The 16785-nt window shown below is 44.3% G+C and overlaps 1 protein-coding gene across 6 annotated transcripts in view; it reads right to left on the bottom strand.

The window, feature by feature from the left end:
* The window catches only part of Shc3 (SHC adaptor protein 3), a 121736-nt gene that overhangs the window by 23035 nt on the left and 81916 nt on the right, over nt 1-16785 (bottom strand). For all 6 annotated transcript variants that reach the window (XR_012910362.1, XR_012910361.1, XR_012910364.1 and 3 more), the window contains 4 exons: nt 13496-13622; nt 4578-4728; nt 2782-2869; nt 1773-1931 (listed from right to left, as the gene is read on the bottom strand). Coding sequence is in view for 2 of the 6 variants with exons in the window: in XM_075969656.1 (XP_075825771.1) it covers nt 1773-1931; nt 2782-2869; nt 4578-4728; nt 13496-13622 (525 nt within the window). In the remaining 4 variants the exon portion in view is untranslated. The remainder of the gene's footprint in view (nt 1-1772; nt 1932-2781; nt 2870-4577; nt 4729-13495; nt 13623-16785) is intronic.

Below are 16785 nucleotides of genomic sequence, written 5' to 3'. Positions count from 1 at the left end.
CTCTCCTCACCCTCACGAGAAACTGTAGACGGAAGTGTGGGACTGGCAGGGCTACCTTTGACACAGATCAGAGTTACTTAGCCACTACGACTCTCCTTTTCCTTCTTTACAGAGCAGGGGTGGTAATAATAACCGAAGCTCCCTGTACACAGATCAAGACCATTAAATCAGGTAGGAAGTGCCCAGCACGTGACAGTCGGGGCCGTGTTCCTCCCCCTCTTCAGTCCATCAGCTTCTCAAAGAATTAAAGCAGAAGCGTTTAAGTATAGGGTTGGGGAGATTGGTTCAGTTGGTAAAGTATTTGCCTTCTAAGCATGAGGGCCTGAGTCTGATCCCCAGAGTCTATGTCTTAGTCAGCACATGGGGCTGGAAAGATGACTCAGTAATTGCTGCTATTGTAGAGGACCCGGATTCAGTTATCAACACACACGATGGCTCACAACCTCTTTCAACTTCATTCCCATGGGATTTGACACCCTCTTCTGCTCTCCACAGCCACCAGGAATGGTACACATATATTCGTGCAGGCAAAACCCGCTCAAGACATATAAAAATAAAAAATAAAGATAATTTTTTAAAAAAACAAAACAAAAACAGAAGAGGCATGCAGGTATGTGCTTGTAATCCTAGTCCTGAGGAGGTGTAGACAGGCAGATCCCTGGGGCTCACTGGCCAGTAAGGCTAATCTAGTTAGCAAGTTCCAGGCCAAGTAAGAGACCTTGTCTCAAAAACACGTGACTCCTGAGAATGACACTCAAGTTAATCCTATGGCCTACACACAGAGAGAAACAGAGAGAGGGAGAGGGAGAGGGAAGAGGAAGAGGAAGAGAGAGGGAGGGAGGGAGGGAGAGAGACCCACTCACACAGGCACACCCACCCATATACATAAACTCCTCTCTCCCCCTCTTTCTCCTCTCCCTCCCCCTCTCTCCACATATGTATGTATGTATGTATGTATGTTTATCCTCATGAGATTTCAAAACCCTTTCCAAGTTCCTGAACAGTTTCTACTCATTGCATTTCAGTTCATGTATTTTCTCTATCAAGAGGAAGTGCCCGAGACAGTATCAGTTGATATTGCCCAGTGGGGTCCCACCTTTCCCTTCACCCTTCTCTACAGCTCACTGCTGAGTGTGCCCTACCCCCTGACAACATGTGTTTGGCTGTTTAAACCCCACCAGAGGAAGGCCATCTGTTTCCATGCCCCTGTGTCATTTCAGTAATTAGAAAAGTATTGGACACATGGTCAGCACTGGATACAATTTTGGCAGAAGTGGAGAGGAAGAGCGAGAGGGGAAATGAGAGCAAATGGATGGGGTGGGGAGGGAAGGGCAAACAGAGAGGGAGAGGGGAGAGGAGAGGAAAACTGGTGGGAGGGAGGGAGGGAGGGGTGGCAGAGGGAAGACACTGTAAACAAGGTACATAGTCATTTCTCATCCCAATATTCTTGCTGATCGGCTGAGGTTGCTGACTATGGCCAAACCATCTCTGTACCCTCTGAAATCATACAGCAGCTAGCACAGCATGGCCAATTAATATTCAAATGAGCACACATATTTTTTTACATTGTTGGTCTTCAAGAGAAAAACTGGTTTCCCCAAAAGAAAGTCATGTGACCCCAATACCAAAGTCCAGCAGAAAATCCAGTAGTAATATGGATATCAGATAAAAGAGAGAGCACTGGGCACTTATTCATGTCAAAGACGTCATAGGGAGGGCAATGGGCACCTACTCATGTCAAAGGCAGCATAGAAAGAGGAACAGGCACCTACTCATATCAAAGAGGTCCTTCCGTGGGCTGCTCTCGGTGCTGCTGCTTGCTGCTGGCCAAACCTGTGGAGGGACTGGCTGGGTGTTGACATAGGTTGGTGTCTCTCCTACCAGAGCCATGTGCCCTTTCCCTTCTGGTGTGCTGTAGATGTCCAAGGAACCTGCACCAAAAAAGTGAGCCCTGTTACCTCTTACGATGGCAACACTCTTCCAGCCTCTGTGCCTGGAATACCTGGAATTACCTAGAACCGTTCCTCAAGCCTGCTGGTGAGAACATTTATTTCTGATTAACTCTCTTCTAAGCCTGTCAAAACCCAGTCCCACTTAAGACACTTCCCAATTCTTCACGTCAAAAGAAAAATCTGCCAGTCAGGGTGAATACTGGTGGTTAAATGCCTTGCTCAATATGGCTGACCAGGTTGTTGGTGCTCCAGAACCCTAGGAGCTGAGCATTGAGTAACAACATGACCTCCCAGTGCTGAGGTACTGAGGCTAGTCCTGGGGGTCTCCGCTGTTTGGTCAGAAGTAATATGGAAAGTGTTGCTCAAGAGCACCTGCTTGGGTCTCTCTTCCTGTGTGTGACCATCTCTGCTCGCTTGTATAACAGAAGCCTTGTTAATATTCCTCTAGGAAGGATGGTTACTGGCTAATAGATGAATAAATTCTTATTTGTTCTGGGGAAAACATATCTATCAGTTTCAAATAAGATCTTGAAGCTGGGTGACTTGACTCATGCCTGTCATCCCAGCTCTCAGAAGGCTACAGCTAGAGGATCACAGCAAGTTCAAGGCCAGTCTGAGCTATAACTCTGCATCACCAAACACTAAAACAAACTTAAAAACTACAAGAAAAATCACATAAGAGCTTAAGACATACTGAGCTGTGGAGTCTTGGGTACCTGCCTAATTTTCATGCTCCTGATGTCTCCAGGGACTCTGGCTCCTACTCACAGGGACCAGAGAAACCCACGGTCAGTGCATCAGCTGTGTAGAGCAGGCCTCTGCCACTTACCCTGCCTGGTGGGTGCTCGCTGCCAGTCTTCACCAAAGGCATCTCCTAAGTGTCTTCCCTGGTAGTAAGTTTGCTCTTTTCCTGCAAACTGGAGACAGATGCAGATACTCAGAAAGAGGGAAGTGTCTTCTCATTCCTCATCTTTGTGGGCCACGATGTGGTAAGAGGAGCTTTGGGGGGTTGATTCACCCTCTCTGACACCACCTTTCCACATCTGCCTCACAGTGGCCTTGTATTCGGCAGAAAACTTGCATGGTTGTTAAAAAAAAAAATCCACAATCTCATTAATGCTACAACACTTTCTCCTTGTTTTCGCGATCCCAATAATCCCTCCCAAGGGTGGCCGCAGAGAGATCTTGGGCCAGCAGCTGTTCACTCTCCGAGGAGCACACTCCTGAGAAGCAGGAAGCTGCAGCGCCACAGCCTCCATGTCGGTGCTGTCCTTGCATTTTTATGGGTACCAATAATCTCATTATCTCCAGAGTTGGAAACATAGCGTATGACCCCGGATTTCATCCCTAAGCACCACAAAAAAGAGGGGGAAAAATCTCTTAAGCTTCCATAAAAGACGAAATGTAATAGTTTTAGAAAGCAGGGTTGCGGTGAAGGTTGTTTGAGCTGGAAGGTGCGATAGTTCACTCTAAGTGACAACTTAATGCAACCTAGAAGAGACAGATCTGGAAAGAGGGTCTCAATGAGGGACTGCCTACATTCGGTTGATCTGTGGGAATGTTAACGGGAGGGGGGGGTGGCCTTTGAAGTAAGTTGGAAAAACCGAGACCACTGTGCGCTGCACCACTGCCTAGGCAGGGAGACCTGAGCTGAATTGGAGTGGAGGAAGTGAACTGAGCACAAGCAAGCACGGCAGCACTCACGCACACCTCTTTGCTCTTGGCTGTGGTCAACTCACGCACACCTCTGCTCTCGGCTGTAGTTAACTCACGCACACCTCTTTGCTCTTGGCTGTGGTTAACTCACGCACACCTCTGCTCTTGGCCGTGGTTAACTCACGCACACCTCTGCTCTTGGCTGTGGTTAACTCACGCACACCTCTTTGCTCTTGGCTGTGGTTAACTCACGCACACCTCTGCTCTCGGCTGTGGTTAACTCACGCACACCTCTTTGCTCTTGGCTGTGGTTAACTCACGCACACCTCTGCTCTTGGCTGTGGTTAACTCACGCACACCTCTTTGCTCTCAGCTGTGGTTAACTCACACACACCTCTTTGCTCTTGGCTATGGTTAGGATGTGGCTCGCTGCTTCAGGCTCCTGCTCCAACTCCCCCACAGTGATAGACTGTAACCTGGTGCCATAAGCGAGCATAGCCCTTTGTCCCCTCAGATGGTTAGAGTTAGGGTATTTTATCAGAGCAACAGAAATGAAACTGGACCAGAGTGGTGGATAAACAAAATAGAAAAAAAAATGCCTAAAATTCAGACCTTAAGGGGACGGGTCCACTCTCTTCAGGGAGCCCACAGTATCATGGGCCTTTAAAAAAAAAAAAACCTGGAATCCTGCCATCCCGTCGTTAAGACCACAGCATGGTGGAACTGGGGCTCAGACTCAGGTCACTTTCATTCATGTCTCAGACATGGCACTGGGGTTCTGAGGCACTTGATCAGTTCCCTGTGATGTCAAACCAAACCCTTCCCTTCCATGTTCTTTGTGATACCAGTGGAAGAAAGCCTGCAAGGGAGCATGTCCAAAGCTAAGTGGAATATTAGCCAAAAATAACACTGAGCAGGATAAATGCAAATGGGGTCATCTTTAACCCAAGAAGAGAACCCCAAACTTACCTGGGCTGTGTCAGGAGCATGGGGTCTGGCTTTCAATCGAGCATCAAGAAATCCCCCTGGAGGAGGCATCTTGCTGGGAACACTGTTGTAGTATGGGTGATCAGGACCATCTCCCTCCTCTTCAGTCCACGGCTCATCTAGACTCTGCATCCTGTTAAAAGATTGTCAGTGACCTCACCCAGAGTTGAGCATACAGGCAGACCTAATAACTCTGACATCAGGACCACCTATAGAAACCAAACACTGAGTACCCATCTAAAAAACTAAGTGTTACTGCATGTTCCTGAGACTCCCACACCTGAGAGGTGAGAGATAGGCGCATTGCTGGAGCCTTCCAGATACCAGTCTAGCTGGAAAACAGTGATCTCCAGATTCAGTGAGAGACCCTGCTTCAAGGGAATAAAGTAGAGAATGTAGAAGATAACCTATGAAGTCTTCCTCAAGGCTATTGCATGTATACTTATGAGTACACATGTACACACACACACACACACACACACAATGAAGTTAATGTTAACTGTCGAGTTGGCAGATCACCTGAGAGATGGTCCCTTGGAAATTTGCATGGGGCATCATTTTGATTGTGGTTTGATTAAGGCGAGATGACCTGCCCACTTGTGGGTAGTGCCATTCCCTTAGCAGAAGGACATTGGACTGCGTAAGATGAAAAAAGCAACCTGAGCACTGACATCTGTGAATTGTTCTCTTATTATCGTATGTGACAAGCTGCAACAACTTCCCTGCCATGGTGAACTGCACCTTGAGTTGAGAACCAGAATAAACCTTTCTTCCTTAAGTTGCTTTTCTTAGAGCATTTCATGACAGCAACAGAAGAGAAACCAAGAAAAACACCTACACTTATCATACACAGATAGCACACACAACTAAAAAAATAAACATTTTCCAACAATGAAATAAACTGTAAGATCAGTACCGTTGCGGTATCTTAAATAGCCCTGTGGTAGCCTTATAAGCTAACAGCTATCAAACAACGATAACCATCACCCAAGTAGTCATGGATGGGACAGGACAGTTCTGAGCCTCCTTCAAAAGCTGGTTCCCAAAAAAAATTATCATTATTTTTCTTGTCTGTGGTGGTATGAAAGAAAATGGCTCCCAAAGGAGTGGCACTATTAGGAGGTATGACCTTGTTGGAGGAAGCATGTCACTGTTGGGGTGGGCATTGAGGTCTCTTTTGCTCAAGCTTCCCTCAGTGTGACTATCAGTTGACTTCCTGTTGCCTGAAAGATGTAGGACTCTCAGCTACCAGCTGGACATCTGCCTGCATGCAACCATGCTCCCCACCATGATGATAATGGACTGAACGTCTAAAATTGTGGGTGAGCCATCCCAATTAAATGTTTTAATTTGTAAGAGTTACTGTGGTCATGGTGCCTCTTCACAGCAATAAAAAACCCAAGACACTGTCTGAGTGTTCCTTTGAGCACCCAGTTCCCCAAGCTGTCTTTTAAAAAATTTACTTTTAATTATCACATAGTAATTTTGCACATTTATTATGGGGTGCTGTGTGCTAACTTGATACATTTATACAACACACAGTGACCAAATTAGAGTAATTAGCATTCCCATCTCCTTAAGCACTTATCATCTGTTTGTGTTTGCCAAAGCCGTCTTTATTTAACCTGATGCAGAGCTTGCCTGGGGCATCTGTCAAAAATATTCAGAGGCAAATGTTTATCATGTGGCCCACATGAAGCTGGGAATAACATTTGGGTCAAAGAATTTTTATTAGTGGAAGTGAGTGAAAAAGAATATAGAGTTTATGGAGTTAGAGGGGGAAAAGCCAACAAAGCAAATAGTCACAACCAATGGCAATCACAAGCCCAAAATGAGAAGCTGGGATGTTAATCAACTCCCACACATTTATCTGGAAGGCTACACACATTTGCAGGATTCAGCTTGTGCTCATGCCACAGGGTGTAACATGGCTCTAAATTCTCACTTCTGACCTAAACACCTCACAAGTAGAAGGCAAAAACTGAAAAACAATCAACTGATTCACCATATGTTGAAGGAGTGTACCAAAACACACATACAAACAGATATACATATACACACATACATAGAAGGTATATGCATACAGATACATACATAGGACACACATACATATACACATGTATAAATACACATGATTCATATGCACATACACATATATACATGCACACACATGTAGCCCATCATTAAAGACTGAGAGGCTAAATTGTTCAACATTCAAGGAAAACTCTGCAATTGTTAGTGAAGAAATGTAGTTAACCAAACAGAGACATCAGTGGACATAAATGACAAATGTAGATTATAGAATTTATAGAATTAATTAAGTAAAGTCACTAAACATTAATAATATACATTCTGGAAAGAGAAAATATGTGAGTTTCAGTCTTGCAACTTTCTATTACTTACATTTTTAGTGTCAGCAAAAAAAATTATAAGCTATAAAAATAAGAAAGGATAGCTCATATACAGGAAAAAGAAGTCAGTAGAAACTATCACAAAGAGATCTCAGACTTAAGGATAAATAAAAACAAATATATTCAATCAGCTAAGAGAAATGACTCTAAAACACTAAATATGAAAATTGTGTCTCACAAAGTGGGACTTACCAGCATTCATAAAGAAATAAAAAAAACAATAAATTCTAGGATTGGAAATTCTACCATTACTTCAAACAATTCACTTAAGCTAATAACAGTTTGGGGAGGTGGAAGAAAAAAGGCAACATTTTAAAACAACTCAGTTGAGATGAACCAGTCTGAGGAACAGAGAAGAAACCTACTAAAAGAGCACAGAGCCCGAGAGACCTGTAGAATACCAAAAATGCCAACATGTATGTAGTAGTCCCTGACACAGAGCCTGAGAGACCTGTAGAATACCAAAAATGCCAACATGTGTGTAGTAGTCCCTGACACAGAGCCCGAGAGACCTGTAGAATACCAAAAATGCCAACATGTGTGTAGTAGTCCCTGACACAGAGCCTGAGAGACCTGTAGAATACCAAAAATGCCAACATGTGTGTAGTAGAGTCCCTGACACAGAGCCTGAGAGACCTGTAGAATACCAAAAATGCCAACATGTATGTAGTAGAGTCCCTGACACAGAGCCTGAGAGACCTGTAGAATACCAAAAATGCCAACATGTATGTAGTAGAGTCCCTGACACAGAGCCTGAGAGACCTGTAGAATACCAAAAATGCCAACATGTGTGTAGTAGAGTCCCTGACACAGAGCCTGAGAGACCTGTAGAATACCAAAAATGCCAACATGTGTGTAGTAGTCCCTGACACAGAGCCCGAGAGACCTGTAGAATACCAAAAATGCCAACATGTATGTAGTAGTCCCTGACACAGAGCCTGAGAGACCTGTAGAATACCAAAAATGCCAACATGTGTGTAGTAGTCCCTGACACAGAGCCCGAGAGACCTGTAGAATACCAAAAATGCCAACATGTATGTAGTAGTCCCTGACACAGAGCCCGAGAGACCTGTAGAATACCAAAAATGCCAACATGTATGTAGTAGTCCCTGACACAGAGCCTGAGAGACCTGTAGAATACCAAAAATGCCAACATGTATGTAGTAGAGTCCCTGACACAGAGCCTGAGAGACCTGTAGAATACCAAAAATGCCAACATGTATGTAGTAGAGTCCCTGACACAGAGCCTGAGAGACCTGCAGAATACCAAAAATGCCAACATGTATGTAGTAGTCCCTGACACAGAGCCCGAGAGACCTGTAGAATACCAAAAATGCCAACATGTATGTAGTAGAGTCCCTGACACAGAGCCCGAGAGACCTGTAGAATACCAAAAATGCCAACATGTGTGTAGTAGTCCCTGACACAGAGCCCGAGAGACCTGTAGAATACTAAAAATGCCAACATGTATGTAGTAGAGTCCCTGACACAGACCCGAGAGACCTGTAGAATACCAAAAATGCCAACATGTATGTAGTAGAGTCCCTAAAGGAGAGCAGACTGAGGAGGGCAGGGAAAATACTGGCCTCGTTACGGTACAAATCTTCCCAAATTAGCTAAAAGAAAATGTTCTATACAACCAAGAGGCTAGCTAGGAAGCTCAACTTAGATAAACTCAGAGAGTCTTGGGCACCCTAATCTAACTACTTAAAGTCAAAGGGGGCATCTGAGGGCATCCAAGGGAGCTGCTCAAGAAAACAAGGGATCCTCATGGTATTAATAGTTGATTTCTTCCCAGACACAAAGGAGGCCAGAGGCAGGGAAAAGGAAGGTTTCCCGTCATGACGTCCACATCCAATAAGCAAAGCTGCCCAAATGAGGCAGAAAGCGTATTCCAAGGGAAATAAAGGCAGGAGAAATCCACTAGAAAACCTTCTCCTTAGGAAATACTATGGCAAGTATATTAAGCTGAAATTAAGTAGATAATCAGTAGAAATTTACAATCAGAGGAAACAGCAAAAAAATAATGGCAAGTCTACACAAAACTATAAATTCAGTGTTGCCTAAAATTTCCTTATTCTTCCCTTCTCATTTAAAAATACATGAAGCAATGTGACCGTACTGATGAACACACAATGAACAAAGGTGTAGCTTGCACAGCAATAACAACAGGACGGAAGAACTGGAGAGACGTCACAGTGGTTAAGAGCACACCGGGCTCTTGCAGAGGACCCAAATTCTGCTCCCAGCCCACACAGAGTGGCTCACAACTGCCTCTAATTCCAGCTTCAGAGGATCCGAATCCCTCTTCTGGCTTCCATACTGCACTCATTTGTCCACTCGAGGGTACACATTCACACGTTTGCTCATACACACACATACACAAATACAAACACACATAATTCAAAACAAATAATTTTTTTTGAAAGAGTAGTATAATGGAGTGTGGAAGAATAGATCTATACAGAAGCCAATCTTTGATATATTAAGTTCTTTAATCTGAATATATAGTTATAAATTAATATACTAACTATAATCCTCTGATCACTACTTTAAAAGTAGTGGAAGAGAAAGAAGTTAAATTGCACACTTGAAAAATGTTTATTTACCTTACACAAAGGAGACAGCAACTGTCATGTAAGAGGATAAAATGGCATAAAGAAAAATTAGCTCAACAGCGGGAGGAAATCCTAACATCAGCAATTGCATTAAATATAAATGTATTAAATGTTCTTCTTAAAAGACAGGGGCTGACAGACAAATTAGAAAATGATCCAATAGTAAGTTTTCTATCAGCAACACGTTTTAGAAAAAATAAATGGAAAAGCAGAAAGTTCGAGAGTAATACGGAGAAACACGAATTGCCACTTTATTATTATATAGGATGACTAAGCAGAAGATTAGGAAATAGAAGTTTGCACACAAAAACTAACCAGACCTAAGAGACATCAATAGCACATTCTACCCAAAAACAACAACATAAAACTTCTTCTCCCACGCAGAGGGAACATCCCCCAGCAGAAAGCATATGTCAAGCTTATTTAATAATAAACTTAAAAATTTTTAAAGAATTAAAATATAAAAAGTATTTTTTGATAATAATGGAATCATTGTAGAAATCAAAGTAGACTCCTACAAGATTCCAAGGGAAATTAGGAATTTAAAGTATGTCTAAGAATGGATTCCTGCATATAAAAAATATACAAAATCTGTTGTATTTTATACATTGATGATGACTAAAAACAAAAATAAAATAATAAATCATTGGAGCATCAAAAGGGGAAAAATTTTAAGGGGAAAAACTATGTAATCAGGGTTAGACATACACTGAAAATTATAAAACACATTGAAAAACACAATCCACAAAATAGAAAAATATTTGCTAATATATTTCTTTAAGGTAGCGTGTATCTACAATCCCTAAAACTCAACAATTTAAAAGAAAAGCAACCCAATATTTAAAAAATAAAAAATTGAGCAGACATTTCCCCCAAGAAGACAGAGAAATAGTCAACAGCACATGAAAGATGTCTGATAGCAAAATCAGGAACAAAAATGCAAGTCAAAGCCATCATCAAAGAATTTTTGGCCCACTAGGGCAGCCATAACCAACGATATGCACAGCAACAAATATGCTGATATTGATTATCAACTTGACAAGATTAGAATCACCAAGGAAACAAGACTCTGGCACACAACTATGGGGGATGATGTAGATTAGGCTAGCCTCTGGCCACGCCTGTGAGGGATTATCTTGATTTGGTTAACTGAGATAGAAAACTCATCCTAATAACGTGTGGCACCATTCCCTGGGCTTGGGTCTCTGGACTGCACAACAGAGAAAGAATCTAGATGAGCACCAGCATCCCATGGTCTCTGCTTCCCAGCTGTGGATGCAATGTGACTACCTACCTCACATTCCTGCAGCCTTGGCTTTCTTGCCATGAGGGACTGTATTTCCAAACTGTGAGCCAAAATAGACCCCTCTTACCACAAGTTGATTCTTTCAGAGTATCTGTGCTGGCTATTTTTGGTTGTTAGCTCGACTACATCTGGAATTAACTAAAATCCTGGGCACATATGTGAGGGATTATTTCCTCAATGAAATAATGAAATAAATTTGAAGATATACTTCTAATCCATATTTTTGAGGTGGGAAGATCCACCTTTAATCTTGGCCACACCTTTTGATGGAAGAAGGAAGCTTGCTCTCTCTCTGCCTGCTTGAGCTCTCTCTCACTAGCAAACACACTTCTTCACTGGCATTAGAGCCTACTTAGTTGGGATTCTGGCATATACTGAAGACTATCTGGGACATCCAGCCTTGTAGACTGAATAGCTATTGGATTCTTGGACCTTCTGTTGGTAGAAAGTCATTATTGGACTAGCAGAACCACAGCTGGTAAGCGATGCTCATAGACCCCATATCTATTGTGTGTGTGTTCTGTTCCTATAGAGAACTAATACCTTATCTTATCACAAGAAAAAAAAAACCTAAAAGGCAGCTAAGACAGTTTCCTAAATGGTTAACAAACCGTAGGACCATTAACTCAATAATTCTACTCTAAGGCATTATCACAAGAAACATGTCATCAAAGTTTGACTACAGCTTCATAGTAGTTTTGCTCAGAAGAGTGAAAGGAAGGAGACAATTCAAATGCTCATGAAGGGTTTATTTCAGTGAACAAGTTCACTGTCCATTATTGAGGGAAGCAAAAGAGGGAACTTAAGCAGAAGCATAGGTGGAATGCTGCTTACTGGCTCACTCATGGGCCAGGCTTAGCTAGATTGCTTATAGAGCCCAGAACAACCTGCCCAGGGAATGGTGCTGTCCAGAGTGAACTGGTCCCCACTGTATCAACTGAAAACCCCCTGCAGGCAGATCCACAGCCAACCTGATCTAGGGATTCCCTCAGTTGAGATTTCCTTTTCCCAGGTGACTCTAGGCTATGACAGTTGGCAATTAAAGCTAACCAGGGCAGTGTGTTTTCAAAACACAAACGATCCATACCCTTTTGTGACTCAGTCTTCCCACATCATTATAAGTTCTGAGACTGTGACCTCCGATGCCTGCGCCCTGTGTGGCTTCTGGAAACCAACATCTCCGGGCACATTAAAAATGAAGAACTATGCTGACTCATTCTCAGGTCAGAGGTGCCAGGGCTGTGGCCACTTCCTTCACACCTCCTCCAGCCACATCCTGCCAAATTCATCAGCCTGGACAAAGTGGGTCCTTACGGGAACAATGGATGCCTTAAAGGGAATTTGCCAAGGGATGACGAGGGAACAGAGCAGAGCAGATGCCAGCTCCACAATGCCACAGAAGGTGGCTTTGTGGGTTTGAAGTGAGTAAGAAGTAAACCTAAGGGAACAATGCTTGTTTGCAGTGAGCACACCATTAGAAAGATTTTCCTGTGTACACATGTGTGTGTGGACACACGTACATAGGTGTCATACATTTGTTTATGTGTAGGCCAGAGGTCAACCTCAGGGCTATTTACATTGCTTTTAAGAAAGGGTCTCTTACTAGCATGGAACTCACCAAGAAGACAGGCTGACTGGCCAGTGAACCCCAGAGATCCTCATGTTTCCACCTCCCCAACCTCTGTACCTGGCTGGTTTTGTTTTTAAACATAGGCTCTGAAGGTAAAACTCAGGTTCTACGCCCACAAGGCAAGTACATTACTGGCCGAGCCACCTCCCAGCCTATAACAGCTTTTTATTATGCGAGTTTGTCAAGGACAGAATATACTCAAGTTCAAGGACAGAAGACCACTGAATGCCTCATGTGCCCATCCATAGCACTTCTCTGCTTCCTACGTCACGGAATATTCTTGCATCCTAAGGAAACTCAATAGCAGACTCTCTGGTTTTTGTTTTTGTTTTTTTTCTTTTAATTATCACCTAAGTAGCCCACATTTGGTGTTAACAATCCTTCTCCGTTTAATAGTAACGAAACTCTCCAGTGATTCTTATCCCTATTTTCCAGATAAAGCCACGGTGACTTGGACAGTTTAAGGTTCTTGCTCAGAGCCATATGGCAGATGAACAAGCCCCTAAGTTATTAGGCCAAGGAGGCTGTTAAACAAAAATTATGCTGGCAGCAGGTGGCTTTGGCTAACTGTGACAACAGAAAGATGAGGAACAGACCTGTGTGGACACAGACCCAGGGAGGGGACCTACGGAAGAATTAAAGGCTGAAGAAGACACAATGTGACCTAAAAAGATTACAATGAAGCTGCTTTTGGTAACCTTGTCTACTGTCACTGTAACTTCCAGAAAATGTTCCCTGCCCATTCAGAGCCATATGTGAGCTCCCATCTGCTGGCTTTCTGCACCTCCACAGAGCACCAGCCAGGTGTCTGTGAGTTCCGGGAAACCCCCTGCGATGATCTGGGTCTGTCTGGAGCGCAGTGCTGGCGACTGGTTTTAAAGGAAAGTTTACAGACCCTGCCTAAATCACTGAGAAAAGCAGGCGCAGCTACTCACCGGTCCTGCAGAGCAGGAATCTTGGAAGGACACTGCAAATACTGTTTGAACCGGAGCTCAAAGGCTTGTCCGATGGAGCCAATGACATCTTGGGCTAGCCCATCACAGCATTCCAGAATGTGGCAAGCTTGGAGAGAAGAGGACACACCCTCATTAGAGACCATACCAGAGCTCTCTGGACCCCTTGACAAAGAGCCCCATCTGGGGTGCAGAGGGAAAATGTCACACACCTCCCTCCTGGCATGTCTCTACCAACCCACAGTTTCATCTCTGCGGGCATCCTACAGTGGTTATGGACATGTGAAGTTCTTAGAGGGCTTGTCTGCAAAAGTGAAGGTCTTAGTTCTAATACTCAAAACACATCTTTCATTTTGTGTGTGTGTGTGTGTGTGTGTGTGTGTGTGTATGTGTGTGTGTGTGTGTGTGTTGCCTTCATGTGTGTCCGTACATCTTACACATGCAGTACCTGAAGAGGGTAGAAGATTCCCCTGGACTGGAGTTACAGGTGGTTGTAAGATACCCTGTGGGTGCTGAAAACCCAACCTGGGTCCTCTACAAGAGCAGCAAGTACTCTTAACCTCTGAGTCACCTCTCCAGCCCATTGGTGGTTCTGATTCTCTCACAATCTATAGACCAATGGTTCTGGCCTCCATAGGGAAGCAGTGTTTAGAAAGAAAACTCAGCTCAAACTGGATCTTTCACAGCCTTTCCTTAAGGCCTCGGGAACCTTAGCAATAGATGTAAAATGGTGCTCCCTAGACAGATAAATCTTAGCAATAGATGTAAAATGGTGCTCCCTAGACAGATAAACCTTAGCAGTAGATGTAAAATGGTGCTCCCTGGATGGATAAACCTTAGCAATAGATGTAAAATGGTGCTCCCTAGATGGATAAACCTTAGCAGTAGATGTAAAATGGTGCTCCCTGGATGGATAAACCTTAGCAATAGATGTAAAATGGTGCTCCCTAGATGGATAAACCTTAGCAGTAGATGCAAACTGGTGCTCCCTAGAGGGATAAACCTTAGCAGTAGATGCAAACTGGTGCTCCCTAGAGGGATAAACCTTAGCAGTAGATGCAAACTGGTGCTCCCTAGAGGGATAAACCTTAGCAGTAGATGCAAACTGGTGCTCCCTAGACGGATAAACCTTAGCAGTAGATAGAAACTGGAACTCCACGGATGTTGATCTTTTCAATGAACTTAAGGGAAAGTTGTTCTTGACTTAGTAAGAGTGAAGCATTGATACCCAAATCTAGCTGGAAACACTAAGTAGCACAGTATAGGGAATAAGGAGGTGGCTCAGTCGATAATGCATTTGTCACGCAAACCTGAGGACCTGAGTTCAGTCCCTCCAATCCACATAAAAAGCCAGGCATGGTAGCATAGGCCTGGAATCCAGTACTCAGGAGACAGAATCAGGAGGATCCCTGGCGTTTGTTGGCCAGCTATATAGTCTCCTCAGCAAGGTTCATGTTACAGTGAGAGAGGCTGTTTTAAAGTCCAGTGGAGAGAATGCCTTTTGCCTTCCCATTGCTGTGATAAAACACCCTAACAAAAGCAACTTAAAGGAGACAGGTCTTTGGCTCACAGTTCCAGGGTGCAGTCCACCACAGTGGGGGATCAAGTGGCAGAAGCTTGAAGTGTGGTCTGAAGCGAGATACTCCGGCTTGGTTATTGCACGTAGTGTGTACCTCATACGACACCTCATAAATAAGTGTAGTTATGTGTTGATTAAACAAAGACTAGGAAGACCACTCGGCTGGCTAAGTGCTTGCCCTGAGAGCATGAGGACCTGAGTTCAGATCCCCAGGACTCCGTGTGCCGGGGAGGAGAGACAGGGATGGGCCCTGTGCTTGGTGGCTGGCTCAAATAAATGAGCTCGTGGTTTGGGGGGGTGGGGACCCTGTCTCAAAAATAAGATGGAGAGCAGACGATAGAGTCATACAAACTACATATGTGTGCATGTTGCATGCGGGTGCATGTCGCATGTCTGTATGTGTATGTGGAAGCCAAAGGACAACCTCAGGTGCCATTCCTCCGTGGACACTCACTTTGTGTTATGAGAGAGGGTTTCTTATTGGCCTGAAAGTTACCAACCAGGCTAGGCTGCTGGCCAGCAAACCCCAGGATCCTCCTGCCTCCACCATTCAATGCTAGGGTTACAGGTGTTGCCACCGCACCTGGCTTTTCAGGAGGACTCTGGGAAATGATCTCAGCCTCTTAAGCCTGCACAGCAAGCACTCTGCCAACTAAACTGTTTCCCCAGGCTCCAAAGAGCTATTTAACCACATTGTTGCCTGGATCCCATTCTCTCAGAGCTGAGTGTTAAGATGTTTTCATAAGGCTCCTAAGTAACTCTCAAGTGTAGCTCATTTTGAGGACCATTGACCTGGACCTACTAAAGAAGTCTGAAAAACAAGATTGCCTAAATCACTTGCCTTTAATTTGAAACAAACCGAAATGGAGACATGAACCCCAGCTGCTCCTGCTTCTAACCCAGATACAGCTGGGGGGGGGGGTCTGTGCCTGCAGAGGGATAGCCTATGCCTCCCCTCCCCCTATAACCCTCCCTGATTTCAGGGGCAGCTAGGATACTTAAAGGGGCTGGTTTGTGTTCTGGGTTCAATTATGTCCCCCCTTTTTAAGTTATGCCAAAAATCCAGGACCTCAGAAGGTGTCCTTATTTGGAAAATGGCAATTTCAGATGTAACTGGTTAAAATGGGGTCACGGCAGGATAGGAGGGGCCCTGAGCCACCATGGACTGTCATCTCTAAAAGCATCCATGAGCAGTCACAGACACGGGGAGTACACCGCATTAGGATGGGTTCCAGTAACACACCTGCAAGCCAAGGGACATTGGAGATTATCAGAGAGAAGCCAGGAGGAGGCAGAATTTCTCCTCCAGGACCCAGAGGGAGCCCGTCTGGCCCTGCTGACACCATGAACTGGGCATCCAGCCTCCAAAACCGTGAGGCAACATGTCCTTCTTGTTTTAAAAAACTTGATCTGTGTTCGTTGCCTTAGACACTAAGCTGAGTCTCTAAGCCTGCACCAAGAGCTTTTGCTCACATCTCTGGGTGGCAGTCCTGATAAAACCCTGTTCACCTGGGGCCAACCCAGGCTTTATACAGTTTCCCGAGAAGACAGGCAAGCGATAATGGATGTGTGGAGAGATGAAGGCTGGTACTCAGCTCACTTTCTCTTTTCCTTTATTTCAGAATTCCAGCCCATGGAGGGTGCTACCCTCAGTTAGGGTGGGCCTTCCCACTTCAACTAATCCAACCCAGGA

The sequence above is a fragment of the Microtus pennsylvanicus genome, chromosome 4 (assembly GCF_037038515.1).
Source record: "Microtus pennsylvanicus isolate mMicPen1 chromosome 4, mMicPen1.hap1, whole genome shotgun sequence".
NCBI classification, from domain to species: domain Eukaryota; kingdom Metazoa; phylum Chordata; class Mammalia; order Rodentia; family Cricetidae; genus Microtus; species Microtus pennsylvanicus.
The sequence above is the reverse complement of the archived record's forward strand: the minus strand, read 5'-3'. Positions and strand labels throughout refer to the sequence as shown.